This window comes from Podarcis tiliguerta (assembly GCF_965153285.1).
Source record: "Podarcis tiliguerta genome assembly, chromosome: 3".
Lineage (NCBI taxonomy): Eukaryota > Metazoa > Chordata > Lepidosauria > Squamata > Lacertidae > Podarcis > Podarcis tiliguerta.
In genome coordinates, this window is record NC_139536.1 from 86,576,486 (window position 1) to 86,597,919 (window position 21,434).

At 40.9% G+C, this 21,434-nt stretch overlaps 1 protein-coding gene across 44 annotated transcripts in view; it reads left to right on the forward strand.

The window, feature by feature from the left end:
* Positions 1-21,434, forward strand: part of DST (dystonin) — a 315,621-nt gene that overhangs the window by 100,646 nt on the left and 193,541 nt on the right. For 23 of the 44 annotated variants that reach the window (XM_083431260.1, XM_083431249.1, XM_083431286.1 and 20 more), the window contains 4 exons: positions 4,558-4,647; positions 5,132-5,230; positions 10,131-10,208; positions 13,261-13,353. In XM_083431260.1, the coding sequence (XP_083287386.1) occupies positions 4,558-4,647; positions 5,132-5,230; positions 10,131-10,208; positions 13,261-13,353 (360 nt within the window). Of the gene's footprint in view, positions 1-4,557; positions 4,648-5,131; positions 5,231-10,130; positions 10,209-13,260; positions 13,354-17,023; positions 20,543-21,434 lie in introns of those variants that run through there. The other 21 variants (XM_083431241.1, XM_083431244.1, XM_083431240.1 and 18 more) reach the window with 3 other exon arrangements.

Sequence of the window (21,434 nt, forward strand, 5' to 3'; positions counted from 1 at the left end):
TGCTTAGTGAACTCACCCAATTATGTGAATTGCCATTATTGTTTTATGTACCATTTTAGCTGGTTAAATGCTGCTGCTTTAATCTTGGCAAACACTCTTTTTGCCTTTCCTCCAGTTATGGAATTAAATGACAGTCTCTCTCTTCTCCCCCTGCCCCAAGGCTGGCTGGCATTCTTGTTCCAGCTAAGCTGCCAAGCCTCCCACACCCAGCTGTGCTATGAATGTTGCCCAAGTCTGCCTGCCTGAGGCAGCACATAGCTTAGTTCCCAGATTCTCACAGTAAATCGTGGAGGATCTAACAAATTCCCGCAGCCTGCCCTGGAGATCCCAGGGATTTCACTGGCAGCTTAGTTGCCAAGCTTGCTTTGCCTTCCAGTTCAAATCGGTATGCATGCTGAGTCTGAAACGAAACGTTAAGAAGCAGCAGTAAAGTATTTTTGCACATATGTGTCCAATAGGCATTAGCATATGAATACGCATTATCGATTTAGTGGCTTTTAAAACCAAATTATTCATCTATATTTGGGTGGCAAGAAAACGTCTGTTCACATTTTGGAAAACCTGAAGAGGAAACCAAGAGAGGAATTTGTCTGAAGTATGAGAGAAAGCAAAGGATTGCCAATCTTTTCTTGCCCAGAAAATTGCCAGAGAGGAAAGCCACAGAGGGGGTGGGGTGAGGCATCATTAATTGCGAGGGGAAGAACCACATTCCAAATATGCAAATATGCTTTGACTTTACTCATTTGCTTTGTGGGCAAAGCGTACTTGGTATATTTTGGCTCTTTTCCCCCCAGCCTTTTAGCTCAATTTCTATCACGCACACCTTTTCTATTGTGTAGCCTGCCCACTTTTAGATTTGATAGATTTGTCCTTGACATCTCAGTTTGAAAGTGAGTGCATGCTGAGTGGGCTTTTCATTTTGTGGTTTTGACATCCAACATGAATGGGCCTCGGGGAGGTCACAGAACCTGGGCAGCTGCTAGGGCCAACTTCCTGGGGCCTGTCTTTACTGTGATTGGTCTTTCCTGGTGGTCTCTCTGTTTTTAGTGGCCTGGATCATCCACAGCAGTGTGTGGGGCTGCAAACAGGCTTATAACCTGATGTGGGATTGTGTAGAGGGAGCAGTTTTATAAACTGGTCCCTCCTCCACATAGGTCTATAACATGGGTACACAAACTAAGGCCCGGGGGCTGGATCCGGCCCAGTTGCCTTCTAAATCCGGCCCACGGATGGTCTGGGAATCAGCCTGCTTTTACATGAGTAGAATGTGTGCTTTTATTTAAAATCCATCTCTGGGTTAATTGTGGGGCATAGGAATTCGTTCATTATTATTTTTCAAAATATAGTCCGGCCCCCCACAAGGTCTGAGGGACAGTGGACCGGCCCCCTGCTGAAAAAGTTTGCTGACCCCTGGTCTATAATGTATACTGCTTCTTTGATTTCCACACTTGATATGCCCCCTCCCCCTTTTAGCTGTGTGCTGAGAGCCTGGGCTAGACTGGTGCTTGTCTTTGGGTATTGATTATTTTAAAAAACAGCTCCTATTGATAAACATCTTTGTTACTTTGGTCTTCAATATTGCATAGTGTGTAGTATCTAAAACATCTTCTTTTCACAACCCTCTTTGAATTCTGACACTTTAGAAGCCAAAATACACACTTGGAGAATACCGCTAAGACTTTTATACCCCACCCCCATCACATAGTTACCTGAAGAAATAAACAGCTCCAACTCCAAACTATACACTATTAGGGCAATTAGACAAACAATTCCAAACTATACTTGATAATGCTTCAGTATGCACAGTATAATTATCTGGAAAAAAAGATTGCTTTGTAGGAAATTATCAAAATAGGTAGCTGTTTGGTTTGGGTGGATAGATACTGCATATTCATTAGGTTATTATCAGGAGTAATCATTATTCAATGAGATTCAAATTGCCAAGGGGTTGTCACAGTTAATTTAAGATATCCCACTCCTCTTTTTTTTTTTAAGTAAAAAAAATGCAAATAGAAAACATATTTTAGCTTGCTGGCCTATAATAAATTGGTTTTAAATGTTATTCACAGCATTTTAATTCAATATAATCTCTAATTCTGAGCCCAATCTGCAATTTCCCCAACCAATAGTACTTAATGCTTTGTCTGGATTAAATTTCAGTGTGTTTTCCTTTTCACAGTCTCCAGATAATGGTTCAGGGTTTCCATTGCCTCCTTAGGATCAGATGAAAATGAGAGAGAGAGGGATTGGTGGGTGGTATGAGTATACAGATGACCCCTGGCTCCAAAATATAGATGGCCCCAGCCAAAAGTGCCTCTGTCAGTTAACCTACTCAGCAAACATAGACAGCATGCCAGCTCTGTGATGCTCCTTCATTCCCTTTTAATTTAACACAGGTATTTTTTTTTGGGGGGGGGCAGTTCCTTTGAAACACAGCTTCTTCAGGAACCCACATTAAACGTAAACAGAAGGACAAGAAATTAAATAATACTAATTTGCATTTACTGTAAGAGCCCGGTGGTTGAGGGAGCTGTAGAAATTATTGTCAGGGGTAATTAGGGAGCTTGTTCTGATTTATTATCAACATAATCATAATGTACTTCTGATACTATTATTCCCTGTTAAAATGCTAACTCGGTTTGTAACATCGCTTACAACCTCACATAATCATTAAAAGAACACACCTTTGTGCAGAGGTGGTGTGCTTCCAAGCTGTCTTGGGAGATGGTTAGTTCTCTCTATTTTTGGAAACGCACACTTGAGAATCTCCCCTTCCATTCCAAATATGCAGTACAAAACCACATCTTGGCAGATTTGAGCAGCTGCTTTGGAGGGTCCTCCCTACTTTCAGCATACATATATCTATTAATGTACACACATTTTAACAATTAAGGCATTTGCTGGCAGATGTCCCCTTTTAATGGGAATGCAGTGAGTAGCAATTCAGGCAAGTCTTTAAATATACGTTTCCACACCACCTACGAAGTATAGAGCTATTTATTTTAGATACCACAAATCAGAATATTCAGAGCTACTGTTTATATAATAATAATAATCATTATTCAACCAGATTCATATATGGGTTTCACTTCTGCGGAACACTGGTTACTGATGCATGTTGCATTAAATGGACTGTGAGTGTTGGATGATTTACAGGGCCATGTTTCAAGGATGTGGTTCCTACTGAATTAGACCAGGCTTCCCCCAACCAGTGTCCTCCAGATGTTTTAGACTTCAGTTTCCATCAGCCCTGGTCAACATGGCCATTTTGGGCATTATATACAGTTCTTTTGTTTCTTAAAAAATGTTTAGAGGTACTCTCATTTTCCTACTCATATTGAAATACTGCTCCTCAATGAGGGCAGACTTAGATTCAAAAAATGTTTAGGGGTATGCGCACCTCTGCGTCCCCCCAGAAAAAGCATTGATTTTATCTCTCTCTCTCTCTCTCTCTCTCTCTCTCTCTCTCTCTCTCTCTCTCTGTGTGTGTGTGTGTGTGTGTTTTGTTTTGTTTTCTCCCATAGCCTTTCATTTTCTTACTCTTAAAGTCTTTGTTGAATAAATTGCCAGATTATGGGGGGGGGTGGGTGATGGGGAGATACAGTAGTACCTCGGGCTAAGAACTTAATTCGTTCTGGAGGTCCGTTCTTAACCTGAAACTATTCTTAACCTAAGGTACCACTTTAGCTAATGGGGCCTCCCGCCGTTGCTGCGTGATTTCTGTTCTCATCTTGTAACCCTAGGTACCACTGTACTTCTGCTAACTCCCGCCCCCCCCCCTGTGGACTGGGGTTGAGCTCACTAAGCATTTATGCACTCTGCTGAACAGCCTTATTAATTTATCACTCTCAGGGCCAGTGCAAGACGTACTGCTGGCTGAAACAAAGCCACCATCACATCCCCATGCATCACCCACATGCACTGACCTCCTCCTCTTCCTTCTCTTCCTCTTCCTGCGCACATGTGCTGAGATTCTCCATGTAACAATGCCTCATTTTGAGGAAGGAGCCTCTGAAACACAGGTCCCTTCTAGAGGGAGACATTGCAGTTGAGGCTACAGAGCTACTTTGAAGTTGGAGAGTAGTAATTAGGCTTTTAGATTTTAAAGTTTCACAATTTGCTCCAGTTAAACTTTGAACTCGTTTGGTTAGGCAAAACAAAATGGCGCTCTTCAAGGTTGCCTTACCCAGAATGCCTTGCTGCAAGACAAGGCCATTTCTCAGAGCAAAGCATCATGGCATGAGTGCCACCATAGAGCCCAGTGGGAGTGCTGCTGACCTCATTGCTGCAGTGGCAAAGCAATGGCAGAAGCCCCACCGTGGTAAATAGCAGTGGATTGCCAGGTGAGGGTTCAGAAATTCTCTTCCCTTCCCATTGCAGCACCTGAGACAGAGGTGGCTAAGCCTGAGGCTGCAATCTTTGATGTATTCTTATCAGGGCATAAGCCCCATTTAACTCGATGGAACTTGCTTTGAAGTAAATATGCATAGGTTTCGGCTGCACCTCTGCTTGAAAGAAACAGCATCTTAACTTCTGTATTTCATTTTTCTCCTTTAGGTCCGCAAGCATGTGAATGACCTCTATGAAGACCTGAGAGATGGACATAACTTGATTTCTCTTTTAGAAGTTCTTTCAGGAGACGCCCTGGTAAGCTTTCAAATCTTTTTCAACAGCCTTAGGCCTCAATGCGGTTGCAGATTCAACTGGCCTTTGCTGTTGGGGTTTCTCTCTTAATTCATTGTTTCCATAACTGGGGGAACTAAGAGCAAGTTTCAGAACTGCCTACTGAACAGTTCTGAATAGCTTAGCAATATTGTTTCCTATTGTAAGACTTCTTATTATGCCCTTTTCTTTTCTATCTTCACGTTTAATAAAAGTAATCTGGCAAATGTTGGATGCTAAATATTATAATTCTCATTTTTATACCGCAGTCTGCAAGTAATAATGGGGGCGGAACGTTCCCACCTGTAATTGTCTAACACTTCCTTCTGGTGTCATTATTTCCTTTTGTTGTGAGCATTACTTCCCTTGCTCGGCACTTGTTCCCTTCATTATATTCTTCTGTTCATATTCTACTCTTCATTTGTGGTCTGTCTTTGCTGTCCTGTCTCCTGTCTGTTATATTCATTAGCCAAGGGAGCGAGATTTTTTGAAGACCTTACGGTTGGTGAGTTCAACAGAAGCATGCGCGTATGAACAGCATGAGGATGAGGAGGATGAGGATAAGGGGGTAGGTGCCGACCCCCATAACTCTACTAATGTAGTATTTGAAGAGTGGTGACTGCTAACTTGGAAGTAACTTGTTAGTTTGGTGCTGTGCAGTAGTTTTAGTAGAAAGAATTGATTGGGAAACTGGAATTGTGGGGAATGTGTCTAATGTAGAATAATACTGGCAGTGCTAATGATCTTGGGCAATCCATCAGGACCCTCTGAAATGACTGCAAAAGTTAACAGAAAGCCTTTTGCTGCTGCTGCTGGCGGATTTTCCTTTTTTATCAGTCCAACTCAAAATGGCAGCAATTTAACGTATTTTGTTTCTTTCCTTGCAGCGATAATCATTTATGCTACAACTATGCAGCTAAACGCTCTTAAAGAGGCTCGAACGATGCCACACATTTAGTGAAGCAATTCGTAATTGTGTATGGCAACGTGGTTGTGTTACATGACTGGCAACCTGATCTGCAGCCCTTTGAAGCTGGAACAATAAATGTTCCATGTCCCAAGGAGCTTTCAATAAAATTGTCAGTAGTTGGGGAGACAACCAATAGAAGGGGAGGAAACAAAGAGAGAGAAATACATCAAGGGGGGGAATGTGATCAAATGCAATTAGTCCAGAGGAGTTCAGTTGGTTTTGTGGATTGCTTAACTCATTGGCTGAATATGTAATAACTTTTCCCAAATAGATGTAGTATAGAAATAGCTGAAAGATAGTTAAATGATGCTTCACTAAGTAAATATGTTCCCTTTTCACAGGATTTATTTTTTATAGCAGCAAAAGCTGAGGTAGCATTTTTAATGATGCCTTTTGTCTTCCAGATGCGAAATAATCTACTTATAAACAGTACGGCAATGCACTAAGTATTGATTTGTCCCAAAGGGGTTGCGTCATTTTTACAAGAAACTGGCTTTTTAAAAATTATTATACTAAAGCCAAGGTCCTTTTGAGATCACTTCTGTTCCTAGATGCAGAGATATGTGTTGCCCATGTTCCATACCTATGAAACCTTTGGGTATATACCAAGGGTCCGGGGAAAAAAAATTTCAAAACCACCCTGACTTTATTATGCGTTAAGATATTACAAAGGAAATATCTTTGTTCTTTCACTTTCTGAAAAGCTTAGATTTATTTATTTGGCTATTTTATATTCTGCATTCAAACCATTTCCCAAATTCTGTGTGTGTGTGTGTGTGTGCGTGCGCGCGTTCCATTCATTAGCACTTAAGGCTGCAATCCTATGCTTACCTGAGGCTAAGTCACATTGAACTCAGCAAAGTTTAATTCTCATACTTTCAAAAGGCACATTTGGGCAGCATCCTTGAAGAAACTACTCCAGAATAGCTTGTTGTAAGGAATGCTGCCTTTGGCAGTGCTTCACTTTCTACGTCCCCAGGATGAATACTTTTGGATAGCACCACATAATGCTAACCACATAATGATTTGGTTGATAGGCTTGGATGCTGAGTTTTCTTCTGCTGATGAGAGTGTCTTATGAACAGAATTCTATTCATTGGATGATCCTGGCAGCAGAAAGGACAGAGTTGGGTGGGGGCAACAGTTACTGATCCCTCACCTGCAACTCCTTGTGTACCCTGATACTCCAGAGTAGTGGGAGGGAGGGAGGGCTGCAGGGGGAGGGGGTGTTGGTGAAAACTTGCCAGTGGAATTTCCCACTTGATTGAAAACCTTTGATTCGCAAAAGGGATACGTAGGCTCCAAGCCACAGGATCAATGGAGTTATGCACGTTTGTGCCTTACAGATGTTACGGCTCTCCAGCTACAATGCTCAGTTAATGTAAAGTCCAGAACATAAGCGACATAATGTCATTTCAGTTGGTTTATGCCTTCTGCTGGGCAGCCAGGTCTCAAACTCTTTACTATGCCAGTCGTGCAGGAGTTCCTTTTTAATGCTGTTGCTTCTGGAAGTAGAGGTAAAATCACTATGGGGAGGAACTGTGAGCTTTTCGCATGTGGCCCAGGGTATCTCTCATTATATGAGAGCAAACTGCATTGAAGCAGCTTCTGCACTTCTCGTATAACATGAGCACCGAGTCCATGAAAATTTGTGATTATGTAGCTGCCTTCCACTAGTGCCATGAGAGCACTGAAATTTGGGGGCTTGGGCAAATCTAGGGCCTGCCTCAGCACTTGGTATCATTGGACAGTTGCCAGGGTCCATTGGTGATGCCTTTAACACCCCTTCCCTTTAAACATTTTTAAGAGGAGCACCACATGTCTGGGTGTATTCATTTTCATTTCCCACAATGCCCTTCTAAAACACCATTATGTGGGAAATTAAAACGGCACCTTAACCCATATGTCCATGCTCTGCTTGGCGTGCAGCTGCTGCCTGTCGCCCCCAGATTTGCCCCAGAGCAGCTCCCAAGAAAAGGACATCCCCCACTAAGTAAACTTTTGCTTAGGGATTCCTCAAGCCTGGATCTGCCCCAGATTCAAGCCCCAGGCAAACCCATAACAGCAGTGAAATGCAAGCTTCACTGCAACTCTCTGACTAAACTGATGGACCATCAGCAGTAGTGGACAGCATGGTGGAACTCGTATGATTTATGTGACCTCTGGTTGTTTGCCTCACTACTGCTTGCTGGGAGGTGGATGAGTAGGAGCAGGTGGTAGCAAGGATGGCATAGAACATGGTACATTTTCACTGTGCCAACCTCGTCTCACCCCTCTCTGCTGCCCTACTATGCTGTCCACTATTGACTACAAACAAGAGACTCCCTAGAAAGGAGGGTTGCTGTTGGCTTATCATTGGTCTTCTGTCTTTTTTTCGTTTTTGCTTGGTTTTATCAACAGCGTATGTGTGTCTCCAGACCATTTACTGAGCTGTGGCTTATGGGGGAATGGCTCTCAATACCCAGAGCCATAGGACAGAGTCCAAAGCTCCATGAAAAGGAGGACTGATTGGTTCTTGGTCTTTCTGAAAGCACATGAGAAGCAAATAGCTGGTCCTCTTGGGCTGTGGGTATTGGGGAGCAACTGCCAGTGCTCAGTAGCAGGGAGAGGAGCTTGTTATTGCCTTGGGTAGAAAGCAGCTTGAGGGCTCTTGCAGTCATATATGCAGATAAGTCCTTGTTTTCTTGGCTGAGGAAACACTCATTGCTGAGCTGTAGAAGTTGCTGTGGTGTAGCATGCTTCAGTCCATTACTGCAAAGGTTTGTGGAAAATCTAAAGTCAGGAAGAAGGGCATTATATTTTTTTGGATTATACAGTCACATAAATGTTTACTTCCCTCCACCCCGTAGCTGTTCCTTGATAGCTAGCGAATGATGCCTTCTCTGGTGTAATTCTTCCTCTTTGTGATTTTACACTAACTGCTTGCCTTCTGCCATATTATCATCAATCTGCTATATATAATTTGTTTTCCTTGGTAACTTGTGTAGCTTTATCCATGCATGTTGCGTTTTGTAAGCATTTCTAAGGAATAGGTTGTAATTTTCTGAGATAACCCTTGAAATTCTACTAAAAAAGAGAGAAAAGGATGGGGATCATTTTTAAAGAACTTACTCCAGTGTGTACTTGCTGCTAAAATAGACAGTATGCAGATTGTATACCTTTCTTGAAAAATCAATGTGCTTTTCTAGTTCTGATGCAACACTTTTTTTACACGAATATTTCCTAGAAACTGGCCATGTGGACCACTTCACGCATCATGTATGTTTTAAGTGTACACCTAAAAATGCAAAATGTGAATGTGGCAAAACATGTGTTTACAGATCAAACTGGTACACTTGTCAGCCGCATTGGATCAAATTCTGCATAATGTGTGAAATGATTCTTAGGCTTTACCCTGTACGTTACGTAGAGGAAAAATAAATAATAGGATGCATTGCAAATAAAAATACATGGTATATTCTACTGGTGCTTAGTAAAATGCACTCTATTAACCAAGAATGTGCCCCTTGCTACATTCCTGGTGCATCCTAACAAGCACTACTGTTCCTTTAAACTCCATTCATTTCAGTGATATCATAGCAGAAGCATTTGGACAATTGCTCACAAAAGGGTGTGATCCAGAGATGTATGTTACAGTTGAAATCACTTGCTATATTCTGATGCTAGCCTTTAGGGCTAGCTTTTATTCCTCCAGTTATTGCTGCGCTCCCAACTCCCATCAGCCTGAGCCAGTGCAGCAAGTGGTCTGGGATGATAGGAGTTGTAGTACAGCACAGCAACAACTGGAAGTTAGTCACTCATGTTCTAAAACCTTGTCAAAGAACACTGGTGAGAATGTGCATGGTGGGCACATGTCATCTGGATCCTAATTTGTGCTTTTTAACAGCTAATAGAAGGCATGCATCCAGCCCAAGTGAAGCATTGTTAAGGACCATTGATTTCCATGGGAAAGAGGTTTAACTCTCCTGTTGTCATTAAGGGGCCTTTACAGTGCTTCACTTCGGCTAAACTGTGCCCAAAAGTAGATCACACCTGCTCCACAAGGTAAGTCTTATAGCATTGTGATGTTATCTTCTAAATAAATAACCCTCCATATGTATCCCACAACATCCCCAAGTATGCTCCGTAGGGTTGGGTGATCATATTTAGAGGGATGCAATGAAGAAGGGCTTAGAACCCTCCATTGCGCAAGTGGAAATCCTTGTGCTGATGAGATGTTCACATATGGGTTCTACATTAAAGCCTACTTTATTGTGTCCAAATGAATAAAAAGAGACTACAGGGGGTGAAGACAGGGCCTCTTTAACATTTAAAGCAGTGTGGTTTTATCCAGAGTCATTAGGTTTTAAATAAACTTTTTCACATACCCCCCCAAATATTCTGACATGAATGTTTTAGAACTTTTTAAAAATGTCGATCATTCTAAAGGAGTATTACTTGCCTTGTAAGTCACATTTGTTGTATAGAAAGCCTCACAGTCTTCATTTTCTGTTTTTAGCCCAGAGAGAAAGGTCGGATGCGTTTTCACAGACTGCAGAATGTACAAATTGCACTTGATTATTTGAAAAGACGGCAGGTAAGATACCACAATTAAGTAACCTAGGTAAAAGTTAGAAAGGTGGGATAGCTCAGTCGGTAGAGCATGAGACCATTAATCTCAGTGTAGTGGGTTTGTGCCTCACATTGGGTAAAAAGATTCCTGCATTGTAGGGGGTTGGACTAGATGACCCTTGTGGGCCCTTTCAACTCTCTATGGAAACATACTAATTATTGACAAAGGAAAAATTACAGTTTGTATTTTTATGCTGTTTGTTGATTTTTTAAAAAAAGAAGATTTCTTAGCCATGTTATTTGGACTGAACCAGAGAAGTGGGGTTGATTGATACCCTCATTGGCAGATCCTAAGAAATAGAAGAGTATATATCTTTTTTTTAAAAAAAATCTCATGAACTATAGTATTCATCTCTCCAAGTCAACAGATACACTCACCTTGTTTACCAATTTCCCCCCCTCTGCCGAAGCAAAAGAAAATCAAAACTGCTAATGTTCCTGAATTGCATGTCCCCTGGGGGCGAAAGAGAGAAAGTGTATCAGAACACCAGCATTCTGATTGATTTAGCATACTTGTGCCCATCAGATCTCGAGGCAGAAAGATGAGACATGTCCATGCATCATTCCCAGTGGATTGCACCATTTGTGCTAGAACACAGCCTACAGACAAGTCTTGTTATGTATTCATTTCATCCACATCTTTCCCCATTGCAACCCATCACTACCTGTGCTCTGGCAGCTCTGATAGGGACCGATGAAGGTCAAAACCAGATGGAATAAATGGGCCAGCAAAGGGACTGCTTCCAGTAATGTAAACAGTTATGATCTGGGTCCTGCGTTTGTGATATAGAAGATTTAAGCAGCTGCATTCTTACATGTTAGGGCTACATCTAGGGAGGCTTGAGGAATTCATTATTGGCAAAACAATGTGAGCTGACCTGATTGGCATCTCCCAGACTAATGTGTGCATCAGAATGGAGTTCTTGCTTTGATTTTTCACTATAAGTTTTATTCTGCGGCTCTCAGCTCAAAATATGCACCAAAAATGTGTGTGGGGGGGGGGGACACACATATTTTAAAATAAATTGCTTTTATGAATCTGTAATTTGTGAAAAAATAATATTTAATGTTTCAGTGAATTTTCATGCAGTATTTTTTTAAATCTGCAGATTAATGTAGAATTGGGGTAGAATGGATTTATGAATGAATACATGCATTAATTGACACAGCTGGCTATAAACTGATCCATCAACCCCTAGCTAGCATCTCATCTTATTTTGGCTACAATTTGTTGGTTACCTGCTCCAAATGTGCTTTTTCTTCTGGTTCTGCTGCTCCCACTCTGCTATGAATCTAGAACAGTCATGAGGAACCTGTAGCCCTCCAGGTGTTACTGAACTTCAACTCCCATCATCCCTAACAGTCTTAGCTCATGGGCAGGGATGATGGGCGTCGTAGCAACATCTGGAGGACCAAAAGTTCCTCAAACCTACCCTAGAAAACTTTCGTTTCAGCTTGTGATTTCTCTAGAGCAAGATAAACCACAAGCCAGGGTTTGATGTACTACTAAGTCAAACCATGGCTTAACTCAAGCATCCCCAAACTTGGCCCTCCAGCTGTTTTGGGACTACAATTCCCATCATCCCTGACCACTGGTCCTGTTAGCTAGGGATGATGGGAGTTGTAGTCCCAAAACATCTTGAGGGCCGAGTATGGGGATGCCTGAGCCTTAACTCATAACAGTACAGCAGCAGCAGGACTGGAGGAGGAGCAAAGAGGCCACAGTCTTCTTTTCAGGACCCACATGTTTGTGCTAAGTAATTGTTTGGCTTTTTAAAATTTACTTAAATCGTATCCATACCTTTACAGACCTATTAATTTCTAGGGACCTTTGAGGTTTTCTCTTCTCTTCATTTCATGTACTGCAGCATCGCTCCCCTTTTATTTAGGTAGAAAACCCCATAGCAAAATATATTATGCCATTTTGTTACAAAAGAACAACTTCTTTTACATCTTGGAGATTTATAATTAGGCTTTCCATCTTTCTTAATTGCTTTAAGTGTAGAGTATATTTCTTGTGAAATGTAGTTTTAATAATATGAACAGGTCAGAAAACAACAGGATGCTTAAGTTTAATTGCTAAATAATATCCCCAAATACGTTTTTATCAGGCTAAGCACCACATACCTCTCTTTAATCAGAGTATTCTTATTCCAACTTAATAAGCAAATAATTGTGTGACAGCAGCATTATAATAGGGCTTCCAAAATACATCGAAAGTATTGCATAAATTAGGAGATATAGAAGTCGCAAATACAACTGAAGTTTATTCCAAAACTGCAGGACTATAATATTGTTAAATAGTCAGTGTGTGTGCTGCTTTTTGAATAGTTGAAGAGCTGTTAATAAAAATATTACTGCTGGTGCTGGTGTTACTAATGTAAATATTAATGCAATTTGCTTTCTTTTGTTTTAATTGGCCAGGCTCTCCCTTACAGGCTTTTTTATGCAGCTAAACTCTTCCCAGTATAGAGTAGGGGAAGTAGCTGTAGCCCAGGAAAGCCTAATGTGATGTGATCCTGGACAGAATCCAAGATCCTGCCATGTTTTCCCTTTGCTATTTCTCCATGCTTTTGTGTTAGGAAGACTGTCCATGCCTTCTTAGCCATCTAAGCTTGAACAGAAATTGGCAGGAGAGTGTTTCCTCCTGTACTCAGCCACAGAGAGGCAATCTTTTGCTTTGCCTGAAAAGCATCAAGAGGAGAAACCAAAATTGGAAATGCAGCCCACTATGTTTATTATTAAAGTTATTGAGAATTCAAGTATTCTTTATTGCGATCACGCAGAAGAGTCAGAAGGAATGTTTTCATCTCCAGTTGTTTGACTATCTATTAGCAGTAACAACTATGTTACTGGTTTCTGGAGTAAGTGTGATCTAGTGCTCATGTCCAACTTGCCTGTTTTCCATGAGCATCTGGTTGGCTCCTGTGAAAACAGAATGTGGGACTAGATGGGCCCTAGATCTGATCCAGCAGCCTCATCCTATGTTCTTATAGTTCTTTTCCTCCTCTCGACAGGTGAAACTGGTGAACATTAGGAACGATGACATTACGGACGGGAATCCCAAATTGACTTTGGGATTGATATGGACCATAATTTTGCACTTTCAGGTAAGATGACTAGTCTGTTTCATTGCACTTCCAATTTGAAACTCCTCCCCTTGTCAGATGTGATTGGATAGGGGTGCTGGCAGCATTTAAATGGATGCAGTTCTGCGGGTGCTACTACTGTTTCCTCCTTCGGTAACTTACCTTGAAGCCCCAGGAGGAAACAGGAAGTAGTGGGGTCTATTCCCTAGTAGACCAGAGCTTTCCAAACTCTGTGTCGCGACATGTTAGTGTGTCGGTTGCAGTGTGCAGGTGTGTCGCACGAACGCCCCACACTACTCCCAGGGCTGAAAAGGGGTTAGTAAGTTTAACCCCCTGTTTGTTAGTAATCAAATTACTGTGCCATGATATGATGCATGTCTAAAAAGTGTGTCACCAACATGAAAAGTTTGGAAAGCTCTGCGCTAGACCAGGCATAGGCAAACTTGGCCCTCGAGGTGTTTTTTTGGGACTACAACTCCCATGATCCCTAGCTAACAGGACCAGTAGTCAGGGATGATGGGAATTGCAGTCCCCAAAAAATCTGGAGGGCCAAGTTTGCCTATGCCTGCCCTAGACCCTTCTGGAGCACCCTTCCCTATTGGGGATGGAGTGGGACTTAATGGTCTTAGAACCCCTCATGAGAAATTGACACTGTGGATGTCATTTCCATCATGCATTTGAAAATTTAATGTCTCTGTTTTCAGTTCACAGTGTCCTTTCTACAGGTCAGTTGCATTTGCTGTAAGACATTGCTATCATAGGCCATTCATTTTATTTGTATGCCGCTTTCCCATACAAATCATGTTTAAAGCAGCTTGCGACAAAGGAAGCAATATACCGTATTTTTCCGTGTATAAGATGCCCCCGTGTATAAGACGCCCCCTATTTTTGGGGACTTAAAATCAAGAAAATACACTATGCACTATCTGTGTATAAGACGATCCCTTATTTTAAACTTCAAAAATTTAGGAAAAAATATAGTCTTACACATGAGAAAATACGGTATTTCAAAATCAAACAGTGCAAAAAGAATTTCCTAAGAACATAGCAAAACTACACAGTAGCAACTATAACAACACATAAAAAAGCAACATTTCAGAACTATAAATATAACAAATAACAATATAATATAACAACATAACAATAACAAAAATAACAAGGGAGCTTTACAGTTTCACCTTCGTCCTAGAAACACCCCACCGAAAGTCCCTCTCCTGTACCTGCTTCTTGTGGTCATTGAAAGGATATACTCACCACAGTAAATTATTTGTGTTGTCAAAACATAGAACCCTCCACAAATACTATGCAATAGAATGAGAGACCGTTACCCTCTCTCTCCCGCTCCCCTTCCTTTCCCTCTAGCCGCATAATGTCTATGAAGAACACTATGAATTGAAAGTGGAGGCGCTATAAGTGCTTTTTTGTCAAACAATATTTTTTAAAAATAAAAATCAATAATAAAAATAAACTTTTTTAAAAAAAGAATGGAATGTGCTGGAATATTGGGTACAAATGTTGATTACAAAGTTTGTTTAATTTGGCAACTCATATCCCTCAAGGAGGGGAAATAAGATTTTTCTGAATGGCTGTGAAGTGTTTCTTTGAAAACCCAGAAGCCATTTCAGCTAGAGCTCTTGTACTTAAGCCAATAAAGTCCTGTCCAGCTTTATTTCATACAGTTTATTTTAAGCAGTTTGTATTCTGTCTAGTTATTCTGTCTTTATTTAAACTTTTAATACGTTCTACAGCATATTACAAGTGTGCTCAGCAGTTGTTGTTGTTTATAAAAGAGCTGTTATTTCTTGTTGTAAATGTTGAGTGTGTTGGTTATGGTTGATCACGCTAGATGGCACTAGAATTATGGGACTGACTGTACTTAAAGAATTTCTGTAATGTATTCTTCTGGTTCTTATGATATGCAACACTGGTATTGTTGCTTCTCGACTTCAGTGCCTGAGAGTTGCATTTTGTTTGTAAATTCTGTGGCCCATGTGATTCTTAATCACCATTTACCATAAATACCGTGTCGTTAGGAACTGTGGTGCAGAATTTTAAATGTTATCTGCCATTTAAGAATAGGCAGAGCATTTAAAGCTATGCTGTTCGCATTTATTTGTACTTCGATTTAGAAATTTCAAAAGCAGCACCTACTTGGAGAACTTACATATATTCCTGATTACAAAATCTAAGCAGGAATAGTTAGATGTGCAAATAGTGAAAGGTTTATGGAACAGAAATCGGTATGAAGCGCATGAATTTATCCTGAGCAATTCTTCCTATATCATTGCTGCTTTCGGGGACCATTTGGATTTTAATTGATGATTCTAATTCCCACCTGGATTCCACTCACTCATGAGCAGGTTATGAATTCTTTTACTATCAGTAAGCCAACTTGTGTGTGTTTTCAGCACGCTAGCAAAGCCACTAAGGTACCTCCTTCCTAGTTACAGTTGCTTATGATTGAAAAACAGTGTTACTATGCATGAGGTCATTCAAATATTGCATGAGAGTAAATAGTACTTTTGCTTTCAATGATGCTTCTCTGATAATATATATATGGACTTTGGATGTCACACACTCTAAATGACCTTTGGAATCTGAAAGCCTCCTTTAATTACAACAGATTGAATTGCATTTCTGCTTTCCCTGCAGTATTAGAACCTTCTCTTGTATTATTGATGTTTTAAATCCAAATTCAGCATTCTCCAACCTGATGTCCTCCACATGCTTGAACTACAACTCCCATGTGGCCATGCAGGCTGGGGCTGATGGGAGTTTTAGTTCAAAGCATCTACAGGACATCAGACTGGAGAAAGCTGTCCTAATCTATAGGATGTCTTCTGAAGGGAGGAGAGGCCCATTTGGTTCCCTCAGTTTTTGTGGCAAAAACCTGTGAGGTGACAAAAACATAACAAACAACCCCCACACCCTTTGTTTCAGCAAGCATTTGGCTTTATGTAAACTGGAATTAGTTTTGTTTGTTTTTTTAGGCTGTCATGTTCATTTTATTTTATTTTTTATTTTATTTACTTATTTTCTTATGAACCAAAATGGTGTTAAAACTAGGGTTTTTTAAATGTATGTAGGTATTTGTCCTCAGCTGAAGAAGCTACATCTGCAGAGCAATTAATCATAATAATAACAGCATAGTGAATTAGGATAAACATTATTTTGATCCATTATCTACTCATGTTGTATGTGGTGAAACATAACCCTGTTTTCCCCCCTCCTTTCCAAATCACCATAATATACTTATGCAGTTATTTATTTATTGCAGAAGTCACTAACAAAATATTGAGGGTTTTTGCTTTTTGAATCAGGCCCACATTACAACAGTTAAGGTGTAGCTTTGTCCACACAACCACTAACATCACAAAACTAAGTTCATGCTGTAATGTGGGGTACTCAAACCTTCTTTTGAGCGCAAAGTCCACTACAAATTTCATTTAGTTGCTTCTGAGAAGCCATGTGTCTTTTCAAGGGTAGCCTTCTGTTTATTTCCCCAAGAGAGCATGTGTACAAGCTACCACATGCTTGAGATGTAAATATTTCATTTCAGTAAAATGTTCTTGGAGCCCCCCTGCAGTGGAGAGAGACATTTTCCACCACTGCTTCACCTGTAAATGCTTGATGCTGCAGGAATTAATCCCTTAAAGCAGAACCGGCTGGCCTTTCTGCACATTAAGTGAGTTGTTTTATCTTGGGAATACAAAAGATGTTGAGACTGGGAAAGGGGTACCACACCATTAGTGCAGCAGGGCTCTTAAAAGCTTATTCTCTTGTTAGAGCCTGCTACTGGCTGTGTAGCAGCATGTGGTTGGGCAGAAACATCTTCCTCTGAAGCATACCTCTGGACTGTCTCCAGACATTGAAACCTTTCTCCAAGGATTCACTTTAATCTGCTCATGATTTAAAACCGGCAGGCAAGAGGTCAATGACTGATCCTCTCGGAGATCTAAAGACGGAGTTATTTCATGTCTGCAATTTAACCGGTAGCTATAGGAGGTGAACAGTTACGTTTTCTTTGTGGTTCCTATTAGATATATCATGGACTGTCATTTGTAATAAGACAGCTTTTAAAGGCCAGGTTCTCTTTTATATATATATCCAATTTTTTAAAAAAATAAATTTTGGTTACTTTGTCTGATATGCCCTCTCATTGTAGATAAAATGTTCAGACTTGGTCTTTTCAGCTGAATTTCACAGCCAGGTTAAGATTGGGTTAACTGCGTGTGGAGCAGTTAATGAAAGTACATACCTGGCAAGCAGCTCTATCCTGTCAGTACTTCAGCTGCTGCAGCACACGCAGGAGCTTGTGATAAAAAACGACTATAGCAAATTCCTGTGTGAGCCAAATGTTCTAGGAAGCCAGTGTGGTGTATTGTCAGACCAGGACCTGGGAGATCCGGGTTAAAATCCCCACTCAGTCATGAAGCTCACTGGGTGACCTTGGGCCAGTCACATCCTCTTAACCTATCAAGGTTATTGTAGGGATTAACTAAGGAGGGGAAGGGTGAACCACGTACTCCTTGGAGAAAAAGATGGGATATAAATGCAAAAAAATAAGCTCTTCTGCTTACCTGCTTAAGAAAGTGCATAATGTGTGGGGCCTGCCATAGTATTAAATCTTTTCCGCTTCCCTTATGGAATGATTGCAAAATGATGTAATGGCACACCGTAGGAGATAACTGAGTGTTTCTGGCAGACTTGCCTTCACCGCATCATGATGTCACCTTGCATTAATGATTTTAGATGGAATAGCAGACGTGCCCAGGAAGGCCTCAAGCCAGCTTTTGTTCTGGGCCTTCACTTTCCCCCCAAGGTGGACTGATTAAAATGACACAGGCTAGGTGATGGTGAAACTTGGAAGCCTTCTTCCTTACATGATAGTGGGAAATCGCATTTCACGGTACAAAATACTGGTAGCATGGAGAGAGACTTGCTCAGAGAGGACACTGAAGTTATAAGGCAAGACATGGGGCAAGTGAGAGTTAAACCTGGCAGTGAGTGCCTGGCCATGATTGGCTCACCACAGGAAGGAAGCAGTCATGCAGCAAATTTTAAGTAGCACCTGGGGTACCATGTTTGTTTGCCCTAAGGGGCTGTGGAGACCTTTGACTCTGCAGAAGTTACTGAGCTTATAAGTGCTATCAGCTTCGGCAAGATGACCAGTGGCCAAAGATGGTGGGAGTTTTAGTTCAGCAACATCTGGAGGACTAAAGGTACCTCAGACCTGACCTAAAGGTACTGTGGCAATGCCACATTGCTGCCTCTAGCTTTTCCTGCCTGTATCTGTGGCAAATTAACTTGACCAAAAAATCCACAGCAAGCACAGCTTGTGGTTTGGAACACGACTGTTCAATCCAAAGAGGAGGACTTTATGATCTAAGCCCCAAATCAGCTGACTAGCAATTGCCACTCAGGATTCATATGGGATTCCATATAGGGACTTGTTTGCTTAATTCCTGCTGCCGATAATTAAGGCTGTGGTTCTGACCCCACTTATCTTAGAGAAAGCCCCAATGAATTCAGTAGGTCTTACTTCTGAGTAGGTAAGGGTTGCTTTGTAATTCTAGGTAGAATTGTAAAAAAAATACAAATATATCGACTCATTGGAGGAGAGAAAACAAAAACTTTCCTGCTGAAACCAAAGAAGCTTATAAGATTATACCCTAGTACCAAGTAATCCCCAGTTTGCAAGAATTTTATTCATAGCTTTCTACATAAATTCACCCACTGTGTTTTCGTTTTCTTCGCTCTTCCTGCTATTCAAAGATCTCGAGCTAAATATCAATTTATGGGACATGTTGCTCTCACTTGCAGGTGCTTGGACCATGGTCAAATGTTTAAGTCTATTAATTTCTGGTATTTTCTTAGTAGTTAGTCTGGAGCATTGACCTGGAAAGAGTAATCTTATATTTTCCTGTGTATTATTCGTAACCAGATTTTTAAAAAACTGACTTCAAAAGGAACATATTTATTGCCTTGTTGGTGTTGACTCTGTATCTGTAGTGCTGGTTTAGGGCTTTGTTTTCTTGTATTACTTTCTCTTTCAGTTGTCAGGCATATAAAGTCACATCTGCATGAGGCTTTTCTGTTTCTGATAGATGCTATGTCATCGGTGCAAAAAGGCCATCGGCATTACAGTTTAATGCTGAGGCAGTGATGTTTGCTTAAGAGGATTGGTGTCCAGAAATAAGCCTCAGTGTCTAATCAGACACAGGCCCGGCCTGGGCACAATGCCACAACATTTATTGCGTATGCATTTCTCATAAGCAAAATGGCCACGTCCTGAGGACCGGGAGTTCAGCCTGAAAGATATTAGGGATATAAGCTGGAGGTTTTAGCTCAGTCTGAAAATGATTTCTGCTCATGTAAACTTAGTAAAATTACAGAGTCTGTGTGGCTTTGATACACTCTGAGCCAGATGGGGAATGTCTGTGGATGTGTGAGGGCTGACAAAGACGAACCGTGTTTGGATCCAGCCAGAGCTCCCTTAAGTCCTGCAAAACATTCCCCTGGAAGAAAATATTTCAGGAGGAAATCAAGAAGGAAACAAGCTGAAGATGAGAGAGAGCCAGAGAAGATTAAGGAAAGTGAGGGGAAAATTCAATTCAAAGCAAATCGTTCTAAAGAGACAGCAACAGCAACTCATCCCAGGGAGCTGGCAATTCATGAGTCCGTTATACAGAAGGCTCTGCTGGACAGAACTGATCTGACTGTGAGTACCGATATTAACACCGATCTTGTTAAAGCAAAACTGGTGAGTGGGGCAATCTGTGATTCAAGCAGTGGGGATGGTGCTTGTGCTAAAGGCAGAAGAGCTAGTAAGTCTGAAGAAAAAGAGAGGCTGTTAACTGAAGATCTGGAAAAGTGTCCCAAAAAACACAAGCCCAGTTGCAGCACACAGGACAAGAAATCTTCTCACAACGGGATCCAAGGAGAATTCACATTCCAGAAAAACAGGGGAGTAAATTTTGAAAAGGAATCTGGCTCAAATTGTGTGCTAAACAAGAAGTGTGAAGAAAATGCACTATCCAAGGCTCTTTCTGGACTCGCTGATGATTCCCCCAAATGGGAAAACGGTTATAACCGGCATCCGGCTAAACTTCAAAATCAAACCCACCTGCAGCAAGGATTTCCGAAATCCGTGTCTCTGCCTCTTTCCCAGGAAAATGAAGCTCATAGCATTTTACCGAATAGGAGCAAGGTAAATATAATGTAGTGCTAGAATAGTATGCAGTTTTCCAAGAAAAAAAAAATTAAAATCCTTGAGCAATATTTGATTTTTGCATGCTGAGTATTTCATAACTACTTCAATAACTGTTGCTGAACTGTTGCTGGTTTTGAGGTCAGCTGCTCTTGCATTGAAAAATAACTTTAAAAATAAAATAAAAAACACAGACCCCCCAAATGAATGATTTTTCAGAAGAGTTAATTTTAAAATGTTTGTACCCGTTGTACCTAGCATGTGTTTCAGTTAATTTTTGCCATCCAGTTTGTCTACTGGATATAACATTTTGAGTAAGGCGCCAAATAAGTTGCAACATATGGCCATTCTCTAGTGTGTATCCACAGACTATGTTGCTGTCATCATTTCCATAAAGCTAGCCCTAGCGATAGTGATAATGGGCAGGGCTTGCTATCGTAAGTAGGCGGGATCTAAGAGGTACATTCAATGCATGGCTCCCATCATCTAAGGTGGGAACTTGCCACTTTCTACATTACTGTGCTTCTTGCTTCCTCGTGGAATGCTGTGTTAAGCATACAACATGCAACCATTCAATTGTATATGATTTGAATGAGTGAAATGCCCCCTGTTCTTGAACTGAGAAACAAGCTGTCTCTGTTGCTGATTAATGTACACACTGATGTATACATATTTTTTTTTGGTAAGCTACAGTCTACCTAAACCCATTATTAATAATTATTATTTTCTGTTTTGTTTTTCAAAATCACTAGGACCTATGTATTCATAAAGGCATAAATCTTTGTTAATTTAAAATGAGAGATGTTTAGCCACATAAGGTGTCTGGTTCATTCAGTTTGGTTTGTGAAATCCTCTACCTACACCTATATTACTCTTTGGCTTCCATGTTGCC